A 21,006-nucleotide genomic window follows, 5' to 3' on the forward strand; every position below is an offset into this window, starting at 1 on the left:
GGCACAAGTTTCCCGTGTCTTATAAATATCCTGAGAAGCAGAAGCGCCTTTTCCCCTGGGATCTGCCCTGCCAGTGGGCTCCCCCTGGGAACCGGGGAGGATTTGAGGAGGATTAATTCAGGAAAGTTCGCTCTACAGGTCATCTGTTGCCTTGGGAAAGACCCTGCGCCTCGGGAGCGGGGAGGAAACTGAGGCAGGGTTTCCCTGCTCAAACCCAGGCTCTCCGCCACAGCAGCTTCCCTGGCACATGGGACAAGGGGACATGGGGATCGGGCCTTTCTGTGCACGTCCCGGGCACCCTGCCAGGGCCAAGGCCAGGGCACCGGCTGCGACACTGACTCCTCCAGCCTGGTGTCATCAGCGCCTGGGTCCGTGCCCAGGCCTGGCTGTGGGATCCGGACGGGGTGACCTTTCCGTCTGGCGGCGGAGCGCTGCCTGTCGCGGCGCTGCCGGCCTTCCCGTCCCGCGTGGGTGGTTCCCGCTGGCACCCTCTGCTCCGGTCGGAGCCGCGTGGGACACGGGCTATTTTGGAAGCTGGTGTGTTGGCCTTGGCAGGCAGCACAGGTTTGGCTCCCGGCTCATTTCCAACCCCGCTTGCATTTTTGGTTGGGGAGGATGTCAGCCCCTGGTCCTGTGTCACTGGCACTTGGCTCAAAATCCCCAAACCAGCTCCTGGTGATGGTGTCTCTGTCCTTTCCCCGTGGTGCAGGGAGCGAGGGGGCTCAACTGTGTTCAGAGGGGTGCACCTGGGACATCCAGCAGCCCGGGCTCCCCAAGACCCCAGGATTTTGGGGCAGGGAGGGCCTCAAGAGGGAGCTCAAAGCTTTCAAGATGCTGCAGGGAGCACCCGGGGAAGAGCCCAGACTGGGAACCCCCTGAACAGGTGGTTCAGGCAGCCCCTGCACCCAAAGCAGGGGTTCGGCTGCTGCGCGGTTCTTCGCCAGCCCCAGGGGAAGGCAGGGGGACGGGACAGGCAAAGGGACACCCCGTGTGTCCCCAAAGCCCGGCCCAGGCAGCACAGGGCATCTGGATGTGTCGTCTCGGACTCAGTGGCAGCCGGGGTGCTGCTCTGCGATGCTCTCGCACTTCTGTTCTCACTCCCACCTCCTCTTCAGGATCAATTAAGATTATGAGCAGGGCTAATTAACGGTCTGCTAATCGCACTCTGAAGCCCTCTATAAATCATGAGCTTTAAAAGCAGATCTAAGCAAGCTGTCGTGTCCATTCTGCCAGCGCAGCCTGCACCAAAATCCTCATCCAGAGAGTCCCCATCTCTCCAGCCCCTATTCCCGAGCTCCCCGGGATGGGAAGGGACCCCCAGCATGGCCGCGGTGGAGGTGTCCCCACCGCAGGGCTGGTGTGGGAGCTGATTTCCAGCCCTTCCCAACCGCTTCCCGGGCGGCTTCGCTCACGTAACGGGAGCTTGGGAATTGCATCAGTTCCCCCTGGCTGCTGTAAACACGGGTGCTCCCGGGGGAACCCCACACCCAGCAGCTCCCGGACAGCCCTGAGCATCCACGCCGCACCCAGGGGGAGCGAGACCCCCGGCGTGGTCACCCGGGGCTGCCCGGCAGATCGCGGGCTCGGGGGATCCGGGGCAGAGCGCCCAGGACCCTCCATCTCAGCCCGAGCCTGAACCCGTCAGCGGGGACACAGTAACCCCCGGGAACCCCTAAACTTCCGGGGTGATCCCAGCCCCCAAATTCCCACAAGCTCACCCAACGTCCTCCCCTGTCACATCCCCTATTCCAGCCCCCCGGATCCCAGCAGCCTCACTCCCATCCCAACCCCCGGGTCTCCCGGTCGCCCCAGCTCGCCCCGCCCCTCCACCTCCGCCCCGCCCCGTTTCCCGTCAGAGGCGGAGCTATGCAAATCAGACCCTCAGCGTTCACCAATGGCGAGCGACCCCGGCAGCGCTATGCAAATATTCATGTGGAAGGGGGCGGGGATATACAAATTTTATGGTGGAATGGGCGGTTGATATGCAAATCAAACCTATGGATGGGTGGTGTTATGCAAATATTTGGTCTGTGGGGCGGGGTTATGCAAATATTGCCGGCGCGGCTCGGGCAGGCGGCGGGCAGCGCGCTGCTCCGGGGACAGCACCGGGACCGGGACAGGGACCGGGACCGGGACAGGGAGCGGGAGCCGCACCGGGGCCGGGCCGGCTCCGCTGCAGCACCGGGCACCTGCGGCCGAGCCGGCGGGAGTTACCGAGGAGGAAGAGCCGCTGTCCAGGTGCGTATCCCGGGGTGCGGAGCGGGATCCCGGGCGCACCGGGACGCGGCCGCACTCCGGTGTTGCCGGTACCGGGGAGGAGGAAAGTGGCGGCCGCCCACCCCCATGCCCGTCCGTCTGCCCCGACGGGGCTCCTCTCCCCGGCGGGAGGCCCCGCGCATCGCAGCGGCCGCCCCGTCGGGGCGCACGGGCTGGGGGAGCGCTACCAGCCCCGGGGAGGTGTCGGTGCGGCCGGTCCGGCGCCCCGCGGGCTGGTCTGGGCACGGCGGAGCCCCGGCCCCCGCCCCGCCGTCTAGGGATGGCGGGCTATAAAAAGCCTGTGGTTTGTGCTGCGCTCGGGGCGGTTATTTTTACTCGTGTCTGTGCAGGGAGGAACGCCCGGGTTTAACCCAAAAGTGCAGCCTGGATGGCAGCGGTCCTGCCCCAGGCCCGCCAGCCGCCTCCCCGCCACCCCCGGGCTCGCCAAGGCCTTCGGGCGCTGGGGCTGAACCCACTGCACAGAGGGGAAACTGAGGCACGGCACTGCCGGGCTGTTGGCTCGGCGCGGAATAAGTTGTAACGCCACTGGTGACGCAGCACCGGGACGGCCCCATGTACGGTCAAGGCCTGATGTCACCGTAGCTTCTCTGGGGTGTCACACTGCTCCGGCAGTTTAGAGCGGTTCCTCACTGCTCCTGGGTGGGGATGTGACCCATTCATGGCTCTCACTAACATGTGGCATCTCCAGCGTGTCCCAGTGCACATGAATCCCCATGGGGACAGCGAGGTGGATCCTCTGCCGGATCCTCCCGCCCGCTGCAGCCGATTGCCAACGAGTTCCCATCCCCGGGGCTTTACTCTTCTAATGAGAGAAAGTTTCCCAGAGCTTCTGGCCCTGGACATGGGATTTCACAGGTCATGAATTAACGTGGCACCTGATGGTTGAGCTGGAAGTCAGGGACCTGTGCCAGGTGGACAATGGGTTGTGTCCCCTTGGTCCCTGAGCATCCCTTGGGGTATCGGGTACCAGTCGGGACAGGAGTGTGGGTGACCCAGTTGGGGAGCCAGATCCTGGCCCTTTTCCATGTCATTGACTGCCAGCTGGACATGTCACACACAGGTGACATGTGTAGGAGACCCACATAGCTCAGGATGGGGGCTGCACTGCCATGGGGGTGCTCAAAAGGAACAGGGGGTGCTCAAAAGGAGCAGGGGAATTTGAGTGCATTTAAGACCATTGGATTTCCCTCCTGTTCGTGATAACTGCAGCAGGGTTGTCAGGAGCAAACCAGGTTTGTACACCATGCAGCCCTAAGGCCAGCGACTTCTGGCTGCCCCCAGCAACCCCCCCAGCAGCAAACCAGCATCATTTCCCAGATGAACGCCCAGCTGCAGCATGGGATGGCCCAGCCCTGCGAGAACAGTGTGTGTGTTCCCTTGGCTGGTGCTGACACTGAGTAAAAAAGGTGAACTGGGCCCTAGAGGGGATCCATATGTCTGTCTGTCTTTCCAAGGGAAAGAGCTGCCTCGTTTTTTGGGGACATTTCGATCCTTCCTTCTTCCACACAGTCATTTTGGAACTGAAAAGCCTCCACCCATCACCGCGTGTCACCTGATGGCACCGCACTGCGGCGGTGCCGGGTGCTGGTGGGACTTTCGGTCTGTGTCACCCAGCTGGGGCCGGATGGGAGCCGAGTCCCACCGAGCCCAACCGCGATCTGGATTTGGCTCTGGAGAGGCACACGGCAACGCCATGGGGGTGGATAGATAAATTAAATCACCCCCAGGGACTTTGCTGGGGTGACACTTGGGAGATGGGGGAAGGTGCTTAGTGGAGGCAAACCCCTTAGCCCCAGCACCCTGACATGTCCGTGGTGCCCTGGTGGTCCCCAAACCCCCACAGCACCACCAGGCTCTCCTTTCCCCTGCTTCCCAGCAGGCTCCTTCCTCCTCCCCGCGCCGCCGGCCCCGCTCTGGTCTGTACTGGTTACTTGTCTAAACAGCCTATAAAAAGCAGAACCCCTGGCAGAAACCCTGGTCAGCTCTGACGTCTCCCTGCGCCGGGCTGGGGGTGCTGCTCGCACCCGAGGCCCCAGCGCTGCCGCTCCCCGGGGATGGGTGAGAACCGGGGCCACGTCCCCGGCGGGGAGCAGCGCAGCACCCGCCAGGGCTGGATGTGGCCCACAGTGGCCCCGGTACCATGTGTCCATCAGTGATGGGAGGTCCTTAAAGCCCCATTTCAAACCCATTGCCCTCCCAGCCCTGGTAAAACAGCCTCTGATTTGCCACCCCCCAAGGACTTCACCACCATTGGCTCAGGTTTTTCCCTCCCCAGCCAAGCTCGGTGCTTCTCCATGGAAAAGATGGGATGGAAACTCTTTCTCCCACTTTAATCAATGTTTTTTTCTCTGACAAAACACTTTTTGGAAGCTGCCAAATGCCAACAGCGCCTACTTGCTGGCTGCTCTCTTTCCCCTCCATTTCCACCCAGCCACTTCCAGCTTTCAGATTTGCAACAAAATCCCCATAATTTGGTGAAAACGGTCTTTTTTCCCCAATTTCTACATTGCTGCTGCTTCATCCCATAGGGCTGGAAGGATGAAGGTTGGGGAGCTTGGAGACCCGGAGCTGGGGTCCAAGTGCCCCTCTAATAACCCCCCCACTTTGACTTTAGAATAAACTTATTGTATTTAACATTTCTGGGATCATTCAGGGATGGAGAAGGATGTAAAGGTGTAAAAGGTAGCGCTGGGGCCCCCGTGGTACGGCCACGAGCATCCCACACCACACCAGGACATGGAAAAACACGTCGTTCTCAAGGGGTTTGCTTCGTCTCAGTGCATTAATTAGGAACTGGGATAGGACGTTTACACACAAATGACCCCTAAAGATGCAGAGGATACGGGGAGTTAATTATAAAGCTCGTTGCGGCCGGGGGTCGGGGTGGCACCTCGCTGCGGGCGCTGGCGGAGGGACGGGGGGGACGAGGGTGTGGAAGCGAGCCCGGTGCGTGCGAGCGAGCAGCGAGCCCGGACTAAAGATAATCTCGCGTGGGAGGGAGCGGAGGCCGGCGGGACGCCAGGCAGCGCTGCCCGCCGCGGCGGCTCCTCTCCGCCAGGTTTTGAGGGCTCCAGGGCTTGGGTTTTGTCTGTGATGATGATGGTGGTGGGTGCTTCATCCCCGCACCTGCGCCGTGGTGTGAGTCCCCGTCACGGCCACGCTAATGAGGAGCTGTTTGCGCGAGGTGGGTCCTGCTGGAGATTGATGCAATGGGGTTTCCTGTGGGGCTGGCACCCCAAGCCCGCTCCCTCCTGCTCGGGGGTCCCCAGCTGCGAGCCCTCGGCTCCTGATGGGACGCAGGCTGCTGTGCCCAGCCATGGGGACGAGGCTGGAGGATGCCACCTCGCTGGACCGTGGGATGGAGGTGGCAGAGCCACCTCGTTGTGCCCGTCGCTGCCGGCTGCGATAATCGCCTGCAGCCTTAATGCTGCTTTATCGCCTTATTAAGCGGCACAGCAATTAAAATCCAGAGTGAGAGTGCCCCCCCTCCCCTCCCAGCCCTTAATACTTGTCCAGGGGGACCCGAGCGCCGGTGCCCTGCCGCACTGCGGTGACCAACGCGCCGGGGTCCGTGGTGACAGCAAGCCCAGGTGCTTTGTACCCACTCCCGGGGTTCATTCCTCCCCTGCCCTGTGGCCACACTGAACCCCAGACCATCCTGCAAGACCCTGGTGCGTGGCCGTGGTGCTGGTGGCGGGGATGACCTGGGGCTGCACGTGTCCCCATGGGTGTCCCGTGTGGTGGCGGTGGCCAAGCGGCCGAGGCGATGCCCCAGGAGTCACGGAGCCGTAATGAGCTGCCCAGGGAGGCGGCTGATGAAACCGCCCCACATGTTGCACGAGGCCTCCAAGGGTTTCCCCAGTGTCGGGGACGAGCCGCCCCGGCCCCAGCCCCAGACGTGGTGAACATGGCGTGAGTCCGGCCACGGTGGGTCCCCAAGTCCCCCAGCCCCATGGTGCTGCAGCTGCTGCTTCCTCTTGCTTCCCACCTCCACCTGCTATTCTGGGTTGGGGCCCCTGCAGCATCACCCCATGGGTGCTGGTGCCTCCTGGCACCCCCGCAGCATCACCCCATGGGCACTGGTACCCCCAGATCCCACTCCCAGAGGACCCTGCCTGGGCAGATGGGCAGATGCTGGTACCCTGGGGGTGGCTGTTGTCCCCTGTCCCCTCCCATAGAGCAGCACAGAGGGGACACTGCCAAGCTGGGGCTTTGCAGGATCAGTCCCAGTGCAGGGACCATCTCCCTCTGTGCTTCCCATGCAGCTGGAAACCAGGGTGCTGAGGAGCTGGGGGTGGTGGCCCCAGCTGAGGGGACCCTTGGCAGCATTTTATGTCCTTGCTGCAGACAGGGGCCCATGTCCTTCTGTCCCCAGCAGCCCGGAGCCTTTAACCCCCCCTGCTGGGGTGACACTGTGCAGGGACACGGGGACTCACAGCTGGGTGAACATCCCCCAACCCAAACTCAGTGACAAGTCAGAACTCCCTGGGGAACAGTTCTGGTTCCTACACTCCAGGTTCAAGGTGATGGGATAGGATGGGCAGGTAAGAGCTGAACCCCCCCGGCCAGCCCTGGCCCAATGCTGTGCCACAGGTATCAGTGCTGGGAGGGCAGGAGCAGCCCCAGCCCTGCACCGGCAGCAGAACTTCTTGGGAAAAACTCTGGTTTTCACCAGGGAACCGTTGGCTTTTTCCGGGGCGGGGGGACGGGGTGGTCTTGGCACCCCCTGTACCTTGGTGTGGTGCGTGGGCTCTGGGACACAGGGTGGCAGCAGGGGTCGTGGGAACGGCAGCGCAATTTCCTTCCATAAATTAAAATTAGTTTTGATCAGCTAAATATAGCAGCTGAGCAAGATGGTAAATGGCAACGTGCTCGAGAGGGGGAAGCGGGACAAGCCGGGGCATTGGGGAGCGAAGGGTTGGCCGGTCCCCAACCTGTGCCCCTGGGGTGCATCCCCGTCATGGGGGACTGCTGGAAGGATTCAGGGGTTCCCAGGGTGCCTGTCATCCCTGGGGAGTCACAGCACAGACCTCCCAGTCCCACCAACCTCCCTGTTTGGCTCTTGCCCCATGGCCGTGGCTTGGGGACAGCGGGGACCGAGCTCTGCGCCCAAACTGGGGTGGAGGGGCTGGGTGTGAGGGTCCTGTTGGGAGCGTCTTGGTGCCACCCATGGCTCTGCACCGGGGCATCCTGGGGGGGTTTGGGGGTGAGCGGTGCTGGGGGATGACAACAGGAGCAAGATGTGGGTCCTTGAGGTGACAACGGGAGATCACAGGGGTGTCCTAGCCCAGTGCCATGGGTGCTGGCACCCTGCGACGGGACGGGACATGGGGTCCCCTGACCCCTTGTGCACCCCACCGCCGGCTCACACGGCCCACGGAGGTGGGTGGTTTCGCTTTGCTGTCTCCTCGTGCAGCCACTTCCTGACCTGCGAATGGCGGAGGGCAAATTTAGTCTGTTCGCATTAAAAACAATTTAAAAAACACAACTTGAACCTAAGACCAGCCCTTCGGTTCGCTGGACCCTCCCCACGGCCAGCCCGGCCTCCCTTATAACCGCCCTCCCATCCCCGGAGCAGCACCCAGCGCGGGCAGGGTGGGAGCAGCCCCCGCGCACTCAGGGGGTGCCGGGGATGCCGATGCTGATCCTGAGCTCCCGGGGATGCTGATGCTGATCCTGAGCTCCCGGCATCGCGGCGCAGCCACTGTCCGGCTGGACACGCAGGTACTGGGGTCCCGGGGTTGGGGTGATGGAGCTGGGGCGGCGGAACCAGCTGCACAGAGCTAAAGGGGATTTTTCCCTCTTGCCACAGCAGAATTTCCCAATTTTGTTTTAATTTTTCAATTTGCCACCATCTTTGCTGAAAAAAAAAAAAAAAAGAAAAAAATGCCGGAACTTCCTCCAAAAACTTTTCTTTCGGCAAAACTTGGTTTTGGTGGTTGAAGGAGGCGCAGGCGGTGCCGGGGTGGCTGCTCGCTCGGCCAAAGGGGGCTCAGTGGCTTTGTGCTCTTTTCCAGCTCCCCGACACAAGTAAGAGACGAAAATGGGCCGCAAAAAAATACAGATCAGCCGAATACTGGATCAGCGGAACCGGCAGGTAGGAACCGCCTGGGGACAGGGAGGGACAAGGGGGATAGGGACCCATGGAGGGGGGCAAAGCCGCTCTGCTCCCACCTTCAGATGAATCGGACAGGGCTTGGGGCCCCAGGAGGGGAATTTGGGGCTGAGTGCAGGGGTCCAGGGTGCAGCATCCCGTCCCCTTTCCCTGCTCCGCAGGTGACTTTCACCAAGCGGAAATTCGGGCTGATGAAGAAGGCGTACGAGCTGAGCGTCCTGTGCGACTGCGAGATCGCCCTCATCATCTTCAACAGCACCAACCGCCTCTTCCAGTACGCCAGCACCGACATGGACAAGGTGCTGCTCAAGTACACGGAGTACAGCGAGCCCCATGAGAGCCGCACCAACTCTGACATCCTCGAGGTAGCGGCCGGAGGTGGCCAGGGGGGCTTCGGGATGGTTGGGGGACCCTCCTCACCCCCCGGCTCCCGCAGACGCTGAAGCGCAAGGGGCTGGGGCTGGAGAGCCACGAGCTGGAGCTGGACGAGGGGCCGGAGCCCGGGGAGAAGGGACGAAGGCTGAGCGAGGGCATGGACCTGTCCGTGGCACGGCCCAGGTTTTATGTGAGTCGCTGCCACCCCAATGGTCCCCAAGGGTCCTGGCCCCGTCCCTCACCCCCACTTTGCCCCGCAGAGCCCGGTGCCGCTGCCCGAGGCCGCCTACGGCAGCTCCCCGCCGGCCACCGACACGTCCCTGGGCAGCACCAGTGGGTCCCCACAGGGCCAGGGCCGCCCACCCGCCTTCAAACCGGCAGCACCGAAGCCACCGGGACGCTCGCCGGGACCGCTGCCCCCAGGTAGGCTTGGACAAGTCACTCAGGGATGCTGCGCGGAGAAGGTCCCCGTGATGGGCACTCTCTCCCCGCCATGAGCACCCATCCTTGCTGGCCCCATGGGGATTTTCCCGGCCGGGTACCACATGCAAAGCTCCTCTCGCAGCATCTCCTGGGGACTTGCCGGGGCTGGGGTGGGTGCGTGGGCAGGTGGCGCTGCCACAGCTGTAGCAACACCGTCCGCTGTTCCTTCCAGCTGCATCCTTCACCCTCCCAGCACCCAACTGGCCCTGGCACCCCGGGCACCCTGTGCCCACAGGAGATGGATATGAGGGGCTCATCCTGCCCAGTGGGGTGGCATCAGCGTGGGCAATGGGGACGTGGGTGCCTCCAGGGCCACACAACAGAAAAGAGGCCTGAAAAAAATGATGCTGGCGCTTGACCCAGTGCAATCCCCCGGGTGGATGGGTGGTTGGTAGCATGGGGACAGCTGGGCGATATTCCCATTGCGCAATGCAGCGTCCCTGTCTCCTTGAATGGGGGGAGTGTGGTGGCCCCAGGAACACCGGGCGTTGCTGCAGGAGGTCCTGGATGCTCCATGGGGAGCTGGGGCGAGGGTGCTGCCCATGGCAGGGTCTGGCCAGGGAGGTTTGCAGCCAGTCGGCCCCGGGGCCAGATCCGGCCACCGCCTTCGCACATCGTTTCCGCTTGCAGCGTGTGGCCGCATCAATGCCGGGGGCGGCCACCGCAGCCCAGGTGCGCTGACGGCCTCGTGCAGGATGTGGGTTTGCTGGAGCGTGACGCTGTGCGTGCACACATGGCCGCCCGCGGTGACAAGGCCACCGAGGCCACCACCAGCCACAGCTACAGGGATCCCCCTGAGGACAAGAGCCCCCAGGACCCTGCATCCCTCAGGGCCCCTCTGTTCATCCTCCTGTCCCTCTGCCCACCCAGGTATTGGCTACCCCCTCTTCCCTTCTGGCAACCTGACCAGAGCCCTGGCCACCAAAACCCCGCCACCGCTGTACCTGGGGGCAGAGGGCCGGCGTGCTGAAGCCCACGGCCGGAGCAGCGGCAGCACTGCGGTGAGTGAAACGGGGGGGACACTGAGCTTGTAGCACCCACCACTTGGGCTGGCTTGCTGGCAGCCCCCCAGTTCTGCAGCCCCCTGCCCCAGGGTCCCCCAGGTGCCTGGGACCCCCTCATCATGGGGTTCCCATGCGGGTCGGTGGCAGCAGGAAGCTCTTTGGCCTTGGGCCACGCAGGGGTCCCCTCCCCAAATTCAACAAGGAGCTCCTCTGATCCACTCACACCTCCTCTTCCTCAGCCCCACACCGGGGCTTTGCTGAGGGGCATGGGAAGGGATGGGGTGAATGTAACAAGCCCCCCAGGAGGTCAGCAGCATGAAGCCTGATGGGGGGACACCCCAATTTCCCACAGCGGCCACTGTATCCCACTCTGCAGACCCTGAGCCCCGTGCTCACCCCAGGCAGCTCTGGCGTCCACGGCTTCACCTTCCTCACCCCAGCCCAAGCAGGTAAGTGCTGGCCCCTTGGCCCTGGGACAGCATGAGCCCCCCACCCACCATGAAACCCCCCAGCTCCTGCTCACTCTTGGCCCCCTGTTTGGCAGAGTTTGGGGCTGGCGAGCCCCCGCCGCCCCCTGGATTCCTGCAGCCTGGCCCCACGGCATGGCAGCACCCGCGGGACATGGCAGCGCTGGGGTAAGGATGGGGGGAGCTCTAGGGGGTGGGGGCATGGGCTGAGAATGAGCCTGTTCGTGAGGAGCTGCAGCACCCATGGGTGCCACCTCCCAGCCCTGGTACAACTGTCACCCAAAGTGCAACCCCCCTGCTACCAGCTATGCTGGAGTCTGTCCAGCTTCACCCCAAAACCAGGGTGCACAGTCACCCCCTCCCACCCTCTGCTGTTGGCAGAGCCTATTTCAAACCACATTTCACAGGGGACCTGTCCCCAGTGTCCCCCCCGTCACACAGCAGCCGGGTGGGCAGCTGCCCAGTGCCCGGCTGGGTCAGAGCTGGGGTGTGAGGTGAGTTTGGGGGTCTCAGCCCCACCTGGGAGAAGAAGGGGGGTCAGCTCAGCCTCTCCCCACCCTGTGCACTTCGGCGAGGGGTGCAGGGAGGCCCGGCCTCACTCCTGCCCCCCTCACACCCCAGGGTCAGCAGCCGGAACGTCCCCACCGAAGAGCCGTCCCTGGCCCCCGGCACCTCCCCGCAGCACCAAACCATCAGCATCAAGTCAGAGCGGGTGTCCCCAGGGCTGGGCACCCCCCAGCCCCCCCTGGCCAGCCTGGTCTCCCTGAGCGAAGCCTCCCGAGGCCCCGGAGACCTCCAGCAACGGGATGACTACACCAAGGGGTACCCTTACCCCATGGGGACCCCCCGGCCGCTGGCGGAGGAGCAGCGGGTCCCTGTCCCTGCACGGCGGGCGCAGGCCATGGACACTTGGCAGAGATAGCGAGGCCGATGGGGTGCAGGGTGGGGGGAACCCCCCGCTTTGCCCCCATCCTGAGCCCCCCCTGTGCCCTTTGCGATGCTGTCGGGGGGGCGGCAGTGCCGTGGGGCTTCCCGCGGGGTTCTGGTCCCTCATCCTGGGGCTGCAGCTCCCAGCAAATCCCCTCTCCATGCCGGTGTCCCCCACACGCCGCCAGCCCCCGCTCCCTGCAGCTCTGCACCCCAGCCCCTGCCAGGCCAGGACCCCCCCGGAGCAAAGAGCGCAACCCCGCCCCATGTCCGGTGCCGGACCCTGTCCAGCCCAGTCCGTCCGTCTGTCCCTGCGTGTCCCCAGCCGGCGGGAATGCCTGAGAAGTGCCACGCGGTGGCAGCAGGGCTGAGAGCACCAGCGGCGGGTCCAGCCCTGCACAGCCCGGGCCCAATCCTGCCCCCGGCTCGGGGGGCTGCCAGGGCTCCCATGGTGCGAGGGATGGAGGGAGGCGGCGGGGGGAGGGCGGTGGGTGCTGCTCCCCCAGCCCAGGGACTCTTTTCTATTTATTGTCTTCTCACCAATAAAGAGCTGGGAGCGCCGGGGTGTCTGGCGTGAGCTTCTTGGGGTCAGCAGCATGACTCGGGGTGGCTAACAAGGTAGCAGGTCATTAGTGTCCCCAAGGGAAGAAGCAGCCCACACCCTGACCCCCTTTGGCTCAGTGCTGCTGTCCCCCATGTCCTCCACGCTCAGCGTTGCTTCTCCAGGATCACTGACTCAGTGATGTGGGTAACAACTGGGTCACCCCCGGCTTTGGCTGGGTTCCTGGCGTCCAGCCGTGCTGCTCCCCGCTTTTTGGCTCCCTGGGAGACCCCAAAAAGCTGCTTGGAAGGTCTCAGCACCACAACCTGGCGCTGGGAGCAGGCGGGAGGGGGAAAAACCCTTTCTGTGCTCTTAAGATCGGCATCGGTGGGAGCAAGTGGGGGGTTAATTGTGTCTCTTCACTGTGTCTCTTACAGCTCAGGGCTGGGGTGGGGGGGGTCTGCTGCTCCCTGGGGCGGGGGAGCATCTGTGGGGCCTGCAGTGTGCTGGGTATGGCAGTGACCGTGGCCATGCTGCTGAGAGGTGAGCAAGGCATGGGCGGGACCAGGGTTTTGCAGTGCCCATCATCCATCCTCTGGTTTTAGGGGGCGCATGGGTTTCCCCCAGTACTACCTGGGCACTCACAGGCTGGGATTGGGTGGGAATGGGGATTCTCTCCACACCAGCTACTCGCCAGCGCTGAGCTTGTCCCTTTATTGTGGGGGGGGGCGGGAATACCGGTGGGCGAGCCTTGAGATTAAAACATGGGTGGCAGATTAATCCTGGGAAGAGTTTGCCCTGTTTAACAGAGCCCAACGAGTGACATAAATACCAGCTGGGATTAGGGGCTGCACGGAGCCTTGAGAGCCCAGGGCTGGATCCAGCCTTGGCCCAGGTCCCCCCCAGCTGGTGCGTCCCCTCCCAGGCCGCCCTTGGGGCTAAGGAAGGGGCTTCTGCAAGCAAGGAGGAGGCGAGACACCCGGGGAAAGTGTGGGGGCTGGGGTAAGAGACACTGATTGAATAGCAATGACTGCATGATTTATGGTTTGCATTATTGCATGGCTCATTTGAATATATGCTAATAAGGCTTTTCTCCTGGTTTTGTTTGTAAGATTTAGATTTGCTATGGCAACCCGCTGGCATGGAAGGAGCGCCAGGAAATGTCAGGGTGAGGTGAGCCCTGGGGACGGGCTGGGGCTGCCAGGGGGTGACTTGCTGCATCCCACCGCGGGGACACGGGAGTGGCCGGTGGGACCCGGAGGGCAGCGGTAGGAGACCCCGAGCCGACCGGAGCCGCGCATCCCCCCGGCTGCCTGCAGGTCCAGTAATACCCCATTGCGACAGGTCCTAAACCTGGGTGGAGGGTGCTCTGGGGTGTCCCTGGTCCCACTTTGGCCTTGCAGAGAAGTCCCTCTGCCCTCTACCCCCAGCCTCATGCCCCTGTCCACCCAGCGAGCATCCCTCCAGTGCAGCAGGACATTGCACCCAGGGACACTCGGCTTCAGTGGGGGGACAGTGCTTGGGATGACACTGAGAAGAGACAGAGCATTTGCACCTGCTCTGTGCCCCCCATCCGTCCATCCTATGGGGTCCTGGTCCATGGTGGGGCAATCTGGACCATGTCCCCACCTCTGTGTCCTTGTGTCCCTTTCCCAGCTGGCTGGGGAAGCTGCCCCAGTAAAGCCCAGTTACCTGCAGGCCCAGGAGGGCAGGGAGCCGTGCTGCTCCGGCAGGGCGGGGGGCTGTGAAATGGTGGGGCTTTGTCTCCCGGTCGGTGCCGGTACCTCGCCTTTGCCAAGTCTTGGATTTGCTGTTGGGGCTCTGCTCCCTGATTATGGGGGGTTGTGGACGTTGCAGCCATGGTGCTCCCTTGCTGGGAAAAACGCAGGCAGGTTGTCTTTGGGGGACCATCCCCTCCCCAGAGTTGGGGAGCAACCTCTTGTCACAGGATCGCAGCCTGGGTGGGTGTGGGCTGATTGTCTGTATCCCGCGGGGTTGTGATGCTACTGGGGGGACATCTTGGGTGGAGATGGGGTCTCCTCACTGCCCCCACCCAGGCGGCTCCTTCTCCGGGAGAGCTCCGGGCCCGTCCCGGCTGCGGGAACCGGGAGAGGTGCAGCCTCTCGGATCCCCACGGCCACGCGTGACCGCGGAGCAGCCCCGGGAGGACGGGCAGGGTCGGTACGGCTCGGGGCTGTCGCGGTGGCCCCCGGGGCTGGGCGCTGCCTGTCACTGCAGCGAACCGATGGTCCGGGACGGGCCGCCGGCTCCCGGGTTACCCGGGGCCGTTCAACGGCTCATAACGGGGTCGGAACGAGCCCCGGGCCGGGGGTGCTCGGTCGCTTCTCACCGCCCCGCCGCAGCAAACCGGGGCCGAGCCGGTCACCCGGGGCTGTCTCCCCGCTTCTTCCCCCCGCTCCCCGTGTATCCTCCCCCAAACACCCACTTTGTTGTTTTGCAAAATCCCTGAAATATTCATGGCACTGCGCCGAGCGCCTCTTAATGAATTTTTGATCAAAACGTTATCAGGAAGCCAAAATACGCCGCCGCCCCCATCCAAACCCCCGCCCTCGGGGGACTGGGACCGAGCCCACCGGTACCGGGGGCTGGAAGAGCCGGGCAGGGCCCCGAGGGCCTTTTGCCGGGGTGGCCCCGGCGGTGGGGCCGAGCAGCCCGGGGGTCGCACCTCACAGCCGGGAATGGTTATTCCGGGGCCGGCGGCAAGATTTGGGGTGTCCGAAGCGCAGGCCCGGCCTCCTGCTGCTCCTGGATCGGACGGAGCCGGGAGGAACGGGCCGGGTCTCCGCGAAGCCCCGGTTCGACAGAACGGGCGGTGGGCGGCCGGGGCAGCGCGTCCCGGTTCCCCCCCAGCACCGCCGATAGAAATATTCGTTAAAGTGAAAATACATAAGTGGAGTTCATTAGGGAAGAGCACGGAGCCGGCGGCCTCCCCGGTAGCGCCGAGCCGGGGGCTGCCCGTACCGGGGGTGGGCGGGACTGGGGGGGCACCGGGGCGGAACACGGCACCGACCCGGTCCCGGCTCCGTGGCGGGGGACGTGCACCCCTATCTCTCCGGTGGCTGAGCCAGCCCCGCTCCGCAGCTCGGTGTCTGCAGGGGTTTGTCCCCCCCCATCTTCAGGGCCGAATTTGGGGTGCAAACCCCGCCGGGCTCCGAGCTGAGCCGCCTTTGCAGTCACTGATTTTTCTTACGCACTCTGAAAATCCCGGTATACTGGGGGAGAGAGGGGCGAGGGGGGGCGGTCCGTTCCCGGATACTTCGGAGCTTAGAGGTATTAACGGCCGGGGCGGAGGGATTTTTGGTTTAATTAAAAAATAGTCGATTTCTGCTTTCTTTACACGGAATAATCCTGCACCGGCCGGGGAGCCGGGTGACCCTGCCCGCCCGCCGCCTGCTCCCGCTGCCCCAGCCGGGCCGGGGAGGCAGGAGGACACCCCCACACCTTCCCCTCCGCACCCTGTGGGGCACCCCGAGCTCTGGCGGTCCCGCGGTACCCGGAGGGATGGGATCCGCTCCGGTCCTTCCTCCCGCTGCCCGTGCGGGACCGTATCCGCGGGGTCACCGGGATTATTATGGTGATTTTTTTTTAAATAATAAAATCCTCGTTATTTTTAGGTTCTGCAGCCAGAGCCACCCCCCACGCCCCCCCAGCGCAGGGCTAACCTATCCCGCTCCCGACGTGAGGACGTCATGCCTTACGTAGTAAAATATGGAGAAAGCAGATTAAAAAAAAAAGGCAGCGCATTTTTCCCTCCTCTCTCCATTTCCAAAAGGGACAAAATGGATGTTTGGGCGGAATCCGCTCCCCTCGCCCCTCCCGAAGGCCCGGTGGCTGCGGGCCGGGGCTGCCCGGGCCCGGTCGGAGGTTCCCGGCGTTAAAGCCCCGGGCAGACGTTATCTGTTTAACCCCACGTAAAGGCAACGTGATCGCGGGGGGCTCCGCTTCCCGCAGCCCTTCTGCTCCTGCCACTCCGCTCCGAGAGCCGCAACCGGCTTCGCCGCGCTTCGCATCGCCTGGATGGCTCCGGGCTCCGCGTCCTGCCCGGGGCCGGTGCCGCGTCCCCCCCAGTCCCCGCCCCGGAGGCTGCCGGTGTCCCGGTGGTTCTCGGCTCACGCTGTCGCTAAGTCATTAATGGATGCAGATGTGCGGAGGGAGGTAAATAATCCCCCCCCAACTCCCCTGTTTTTCGTCGCTGGTTTTCCCTCTCCCTGCCCAGCACTGAGCTCCCCGGGCCGGGCCGGGGCAGCTGCCGGTGCTGCCCGCCGGAGGGGCAGGGCTGTGCGGGCACCGGCAGCCCCCCCGCTCCCTCTCCCGCTTCTCCCAACTTGGAGGAAGTCTGCGAGGGGGGACCCCGTGCTCCCCTCCCTCCCACCCCGGGCCTTTTATTTTTTGTGGGTTGGGGTGTTTTTTGCCTTTTCTCCCCCCCTCTGGATTAAGGGCTGCGGGTGCCGGTGCGAGTGTTGCGGTGGGGGCGAGGTGGGGGGGGACGAGGCGTGGAAAGCTGCCCTCCCTCTGGCTCCCGCAGCGCTGGGAACAATGGCCACGGGCTCCGTGGGGACAATGCCCGGCGGAGCCGAGCTGCTTGGGTTGCAGGACACGTCCGCCACCGCCTCGGCCACCCCGGGCCCCGGCCCCCCGCCCCCCCGGGGCAGGCACCCCCTGCTCCCCCGGGACAGGCACCCCCCGCTCCCCAGGGGCTGTGGGAAAACGAGTGGCCAGGGATGGGAGCGGGGAGGAGCGGCAGGTGAAGCACCAAACTTGGGGAAAAGTCGTCGTCCCCCCAGCCCCGGAGTCCGGCTCCGTCCTCTCCCGGCTTTGGGGACCCCCCTGCCCCACGGAGGCCCACGGTTCCCTCTTGCCCATCCCGACTCTTGCCGCAAACTCCACCGGCTGCTCCCGACCGGGGCGGGGGGGCTCAACAGGTCGGTACCGGCCGGTCCCCAGGTGCGCGCTCCTCCGCTTCACACCCCCCCCAACACCCCGCTTTTCCCAACCCTCCATCACTCCCCCACACTCCCCCTTTCCCTTAAACCTCCCTCCCCTCATTATTCCTGTTATCCCAAGGCAGCCTCCGTGCCCAAACGCCGGCATGTGCGAGGCAAACAGAGCGCGATTGTTCCGAGCCTGGGAACGCGCGGAGGGGGCGCGGGGGCCGCCGCCCGCCGCCCCCCGCCCGGCCCCCGCTCAGACGCGATTGTGATGGAAATTAAGGCCCTTTCCCCGCATGCTGTTGAACTTGATGTTGACTCCTTTTCTTTGGGGTTTCACATCTCCTCGGCCACTTGTTTTGTGGGAAAATTTTCTCTCGAGCTCCGGTGTGAAATTAATTAATCAGGGCCTCTAGATGGCAATGGGACACAAAAGGGGACAGCCCGGGGAAACTCCGGCAAACTCACAAAAGCCACCCCCGGGGTTTATAGCCCCGGGCCGGTCGGACCGACAGCCCTGCCCTGCCCGGTGCCCGAGGTAAGGGGCTGCCGGAGCGAAGTTTCGGTGTGTGAAGCTATTTTGGGGGGATGTTTGGGGGGAAAAGGGGGAGAGCAGGGACGCGGGAGCCTGGGGGTGCTGTGCCGGGGTGGTGTGTTGTGTGGGCATCCCCTGCCGTCCCCCACCTTGCGTTGGGACGAGGCTCTATCCCAGCCACCAAAAACCAAAAAATCAGGACGGAAAAATATTTCCTGTGCAAAGGGTTGGGGCTGAACACGGCATTTCTGGAGAAATGAAAAAAATAGATATATTAGCTTGTTTTATTCTTATTTTTGCCCTCTAAAAAAGTAACTGGTGTTTTTCCTGTGCTGAAGCGCCTGGCTCTGCCCGAGCGGGCACGGCGGGGATTTCCACGCCGTTGTTTCCCGAGCGGGGAAATCTCTGCCGTGCGCGGGGGGAAAACGCTTGCTCCCGGTTTGGACTGGGGGGGTAGCTGTTTGATTTCCAGTCACCCTCTTCGCTATCAGTTTCAGCGGGTGCTGCGTGTGTGGATCCTCCGACGGGCTTAGCAGCGAGGAGGGGGAAAATATAAAATCACATTTTCTTTTGCAGGGCAGAATAGGATTGTTTTTAGAGAGATCAATCTTTGCAGAGTTCGTGGCTTTTAGGGAATATTTCTGTATGGGAACAGGCCAAAAATATGAGCGTCAAATTGCCTCCCGCTCTTTGTTGCCACAACACCTTTGGGTGAGAGCGGCTGCAGAAAGAATATCATTAAAAGCTGTTAAATCTTTCGTTTTCACCCACATCGATATTTCCAGCCAGGCAGGAATTTGGGTGGATTTGGCCGGGGATTTGGGGACCGCTTTTCCTCGGGGTTGGTCCCCCCCACTCCGGTGCTGGTTGAATTGAGCTGCAAAGCGATGTGCAAGAGAACGAGTCGTTGTATTTTAAATGCAAATAATCTCCAGCGACAACGTAGGAATCGAACGACAAAAATAAAAATGGGGCGGGAAAAGGAGAAAGGGAAAAAGGGGGAAAAAAATCTCAGTGGGAGAAAAAAGGAAAAAAAAACCAACCCCCTCCAAAAAAAATCAGCTGAAAAATCTGCTTTCGAGGGGCACCGGGCCGGGCGGGCGAGAGGCTCCGCTGCCCGGGGAGCGGCGGCGGTTGCCCGTTGCGATGCTTCGGTGCCCGGGAACGCTCCGGTGCCCACCGTGTGGCGAAGCTGGGCCGCCCCCGCCCGGTAAAGACAGACAGACAGACAGACGCTGGGTGTGGGGCAGCCCCTACGCGAGGGTCTCCTGTATTTCCCTGGCAGCAGAGGCCGTGTCCCGACGTGGCCCCCTCGGGCAGGGCCGGGGCTCCGGGTGGGTGTCCACACTCCACGGGTGGAAGAGCACCGTTTTAGGGCATCCCACGCCCTGCCCGCCGGTGGGACCGGCCCCGGCTGGCCGGGCAGGGGCTCCAGCGCCGCCCACCCCCCCGCCCCCGCTGGCAGCCTCGCCGGGAAAGTTGCTCCAAGTTGGAGCGATGGCGGCGGCTCCTCCTGACGCCTCTTCTCTCTCTTTCCCTCCCCAGGTGGGCTCGTCCGAGCGGCGGCGCCGGAAACTGGCACACCGGGCGAGGCGGAGGTAACCGCGGCTTCCCCCCCACCTCTTTTCCAAAGGCAGCCCCGGGATGCGGCCGGTTCGACCGGAGGGTTGCAGGGCAGATGACGGGACCCGCAGTTAGTGGTGTCACCGCTAACGGTGGGAAGTTACCGGGCTGGCGTGGAGTGGCACACCGCGGCATCCCTCGGTGCGATGGGAGACAGGGGCTGGCACCCGGCGGGCTGCTCGGTATCCGGTTCTCCGGTGAGAACCGGGGCCCCTGCGCCGTTCCGAGCCGCGCTGCCTCCTGCCGAGGCGGCCGGCGGTTCCTGCGGCGACCGCCGTGCTCGCACCGGAGCCCAACATGGCTGCTGTAGTGAAGGTATTTGATTCACACGAGGGTGTAGGGGAGGGGAAGAAGCGGGAACGAGAGGCACCGGGGCCGGAGCCAGCGCCCGCAGCCGCCGGGACGAGGGTACAGGCGGGCGACGACTCGGTAAGTGCCAGGAAGGAATGGGGCCGGGCGGGCCCCGTGGAGCCTCCGCCGTGGACACGCGTGGGGTGTCCGTGTCGGGAATTATCAAGCCTCTCGGGGGCAGGGGGGCCGTTGGGAGCGGGAATCGGCAACCGGCGGGCACGAACCGGGCTGCTGCGGCCCGCCCGGGCCCTGAGCGGCGGCTACCGGGCCCGCGGGCTGCGGAGGAACGGTACCGGCGCGGATGCTGCTCCTCGACCCCTCCGGTGCCCGAAGTGGCCCTTCCTTGAGCCTGCCATGGACCCGATTGTGCTCTCGGGGCGGCGGAGAAGCTCCACCGGTCCCGTTCGTTCCTTCTTTCGTTCCTTCGTTGGTTCCTTCGGCGTGGGTTTGGAGCCGAGGTCGCTGCTGAGATTTTATCTTTTGGGGAAGGACAGCGACCAGGCCCGCCCGGGGAACGAGCGGTTCGGTAGCGGAACCCACCAGGGCGGCGGAGCGGGGCCGGGACCGGCCATGCCCCGGCCGGTGTGGACGGCAGCGGGGCCGAGCCCGCCGGGGCCGCCGCCACCCGGGGCCGGGCAGGACAAGGATTTCGGAGCCTGGCTGCGGAGGTAACGGCACGGGTTCGGCCCACGGGCAGTGCGGACCCACGGAGGGGACCGCGGGCGGCAGCTACCGGGGGTGTGTGGGGCGACGATCCGTTCATTTGGCAACCGTCTGCCTCGCTGGCACCATCTTCCCGCTGGGAACGGTTGGCCGTGCCGCGGTGCATCGGAGCGGCGGGAACCGCAGGGATGATAACGATAATAATTAATAGCAATAACAATAATTAATTAGGGGCGGCTTGGAAAGAGAGAGACAGAGGAGGCACGACCCCGCACGGCCCCGGGGAGCGGCGGCGGCGGCGGTTCAGCACCACGGAGAGCGGCGGGGCCGGGACCGGTGCCCGGTCGCCGGTGCCCGGTGCCGGCGGGAGCGTTTTCCGCCCGTTCCCCGTGATGCTGCGGCCGCCGCTTGCGTATGGGGCTCCTGCCAAGGTCTCGCCCATTCTGAGGGTGCCCGGTGTGGGGCACAAAGCCTCGCTGCTCCCGGGGAACTCCCGGTGCTTGCGGGTTGGCATCTCTGCAAGCGCCGCCGTGCATCGCTCCCAGCTCCTTCAAACACCGATGTTCTTTTATATTATATATGTTAAATCTATATTTAGATATATAAGTGCGTATATATAAAAGGGCGGGTGAGGACAGCGGGGACCAGGACGTATCCCTGCCTTCTCTCTGAAACCGGGAGCACTGTGAGACGAAA

At 63.8% G+C, this 21,006-nt stretch overlaps 1 protein-coding gene across 2 annotated transcripts; it reads left to right on the forward strand.

Annotated features, from left to right (window-relative positions):
* Window positions 1-2,066: 2,066 nt before the first annotated feature.
* MEF2B (myocyte enhancer factor 2B) lies at window positions 2,067-12,120 on the forward strand. 2 transcript variants are annotated; one of them, XM_065858477.2, is made up of 9 exons: window positions 2,067-2,238; window positions 8,295-8,374; window positions 8,554-8,757; window positions 8,829-8,957; window positions 9,028-9,190; window positions 10,121-10,251; window positions 10,631-10,703; window positions 10,799-10,889; window positions 11,343-12,120. In XM_065858477.2, exons 2-9 carry the CDS (start codon window positions 8,321-8,323, stop codon window positions 11,641-11,643), a joined length of 1,146 nt encoding a protein of 381 aa, XP_065714549.1. In that variant the 5' UTR covers window positions 2,067-2,238; window positions 8,295-8,320; the 3' UTR covers window positions 11,644-12,120. The 2 variants fall into 2 exon arrangements, with proteins under 2 accessions (XP_065714549.1, XP_065714548.1); XM_065858476.2 differs by having other exon boundaries at window positions 2,069-2,238; window positions 10,607-10,703.
* The last annotated feature ends 8,886 nt before the right edge of the window (window positions 12,121-21,006 follow it).

The sequence above is a fragment of the Patagioenas fasciata genome, chromosome 27, assembly GCF_037038585.1.
Source record: "Patagioenas fasciata isolate bPatFas1 chromosome 27, bPatFas1.hap1, whole genome shotgun sequence".
Taxonomy (NCBI): domain Eukaryota; kingdom Metazoa; phylum Chordata; class Aves; order Columbiformes; family Columbidae; genus Patagioenas; species Patagioenas fasciata.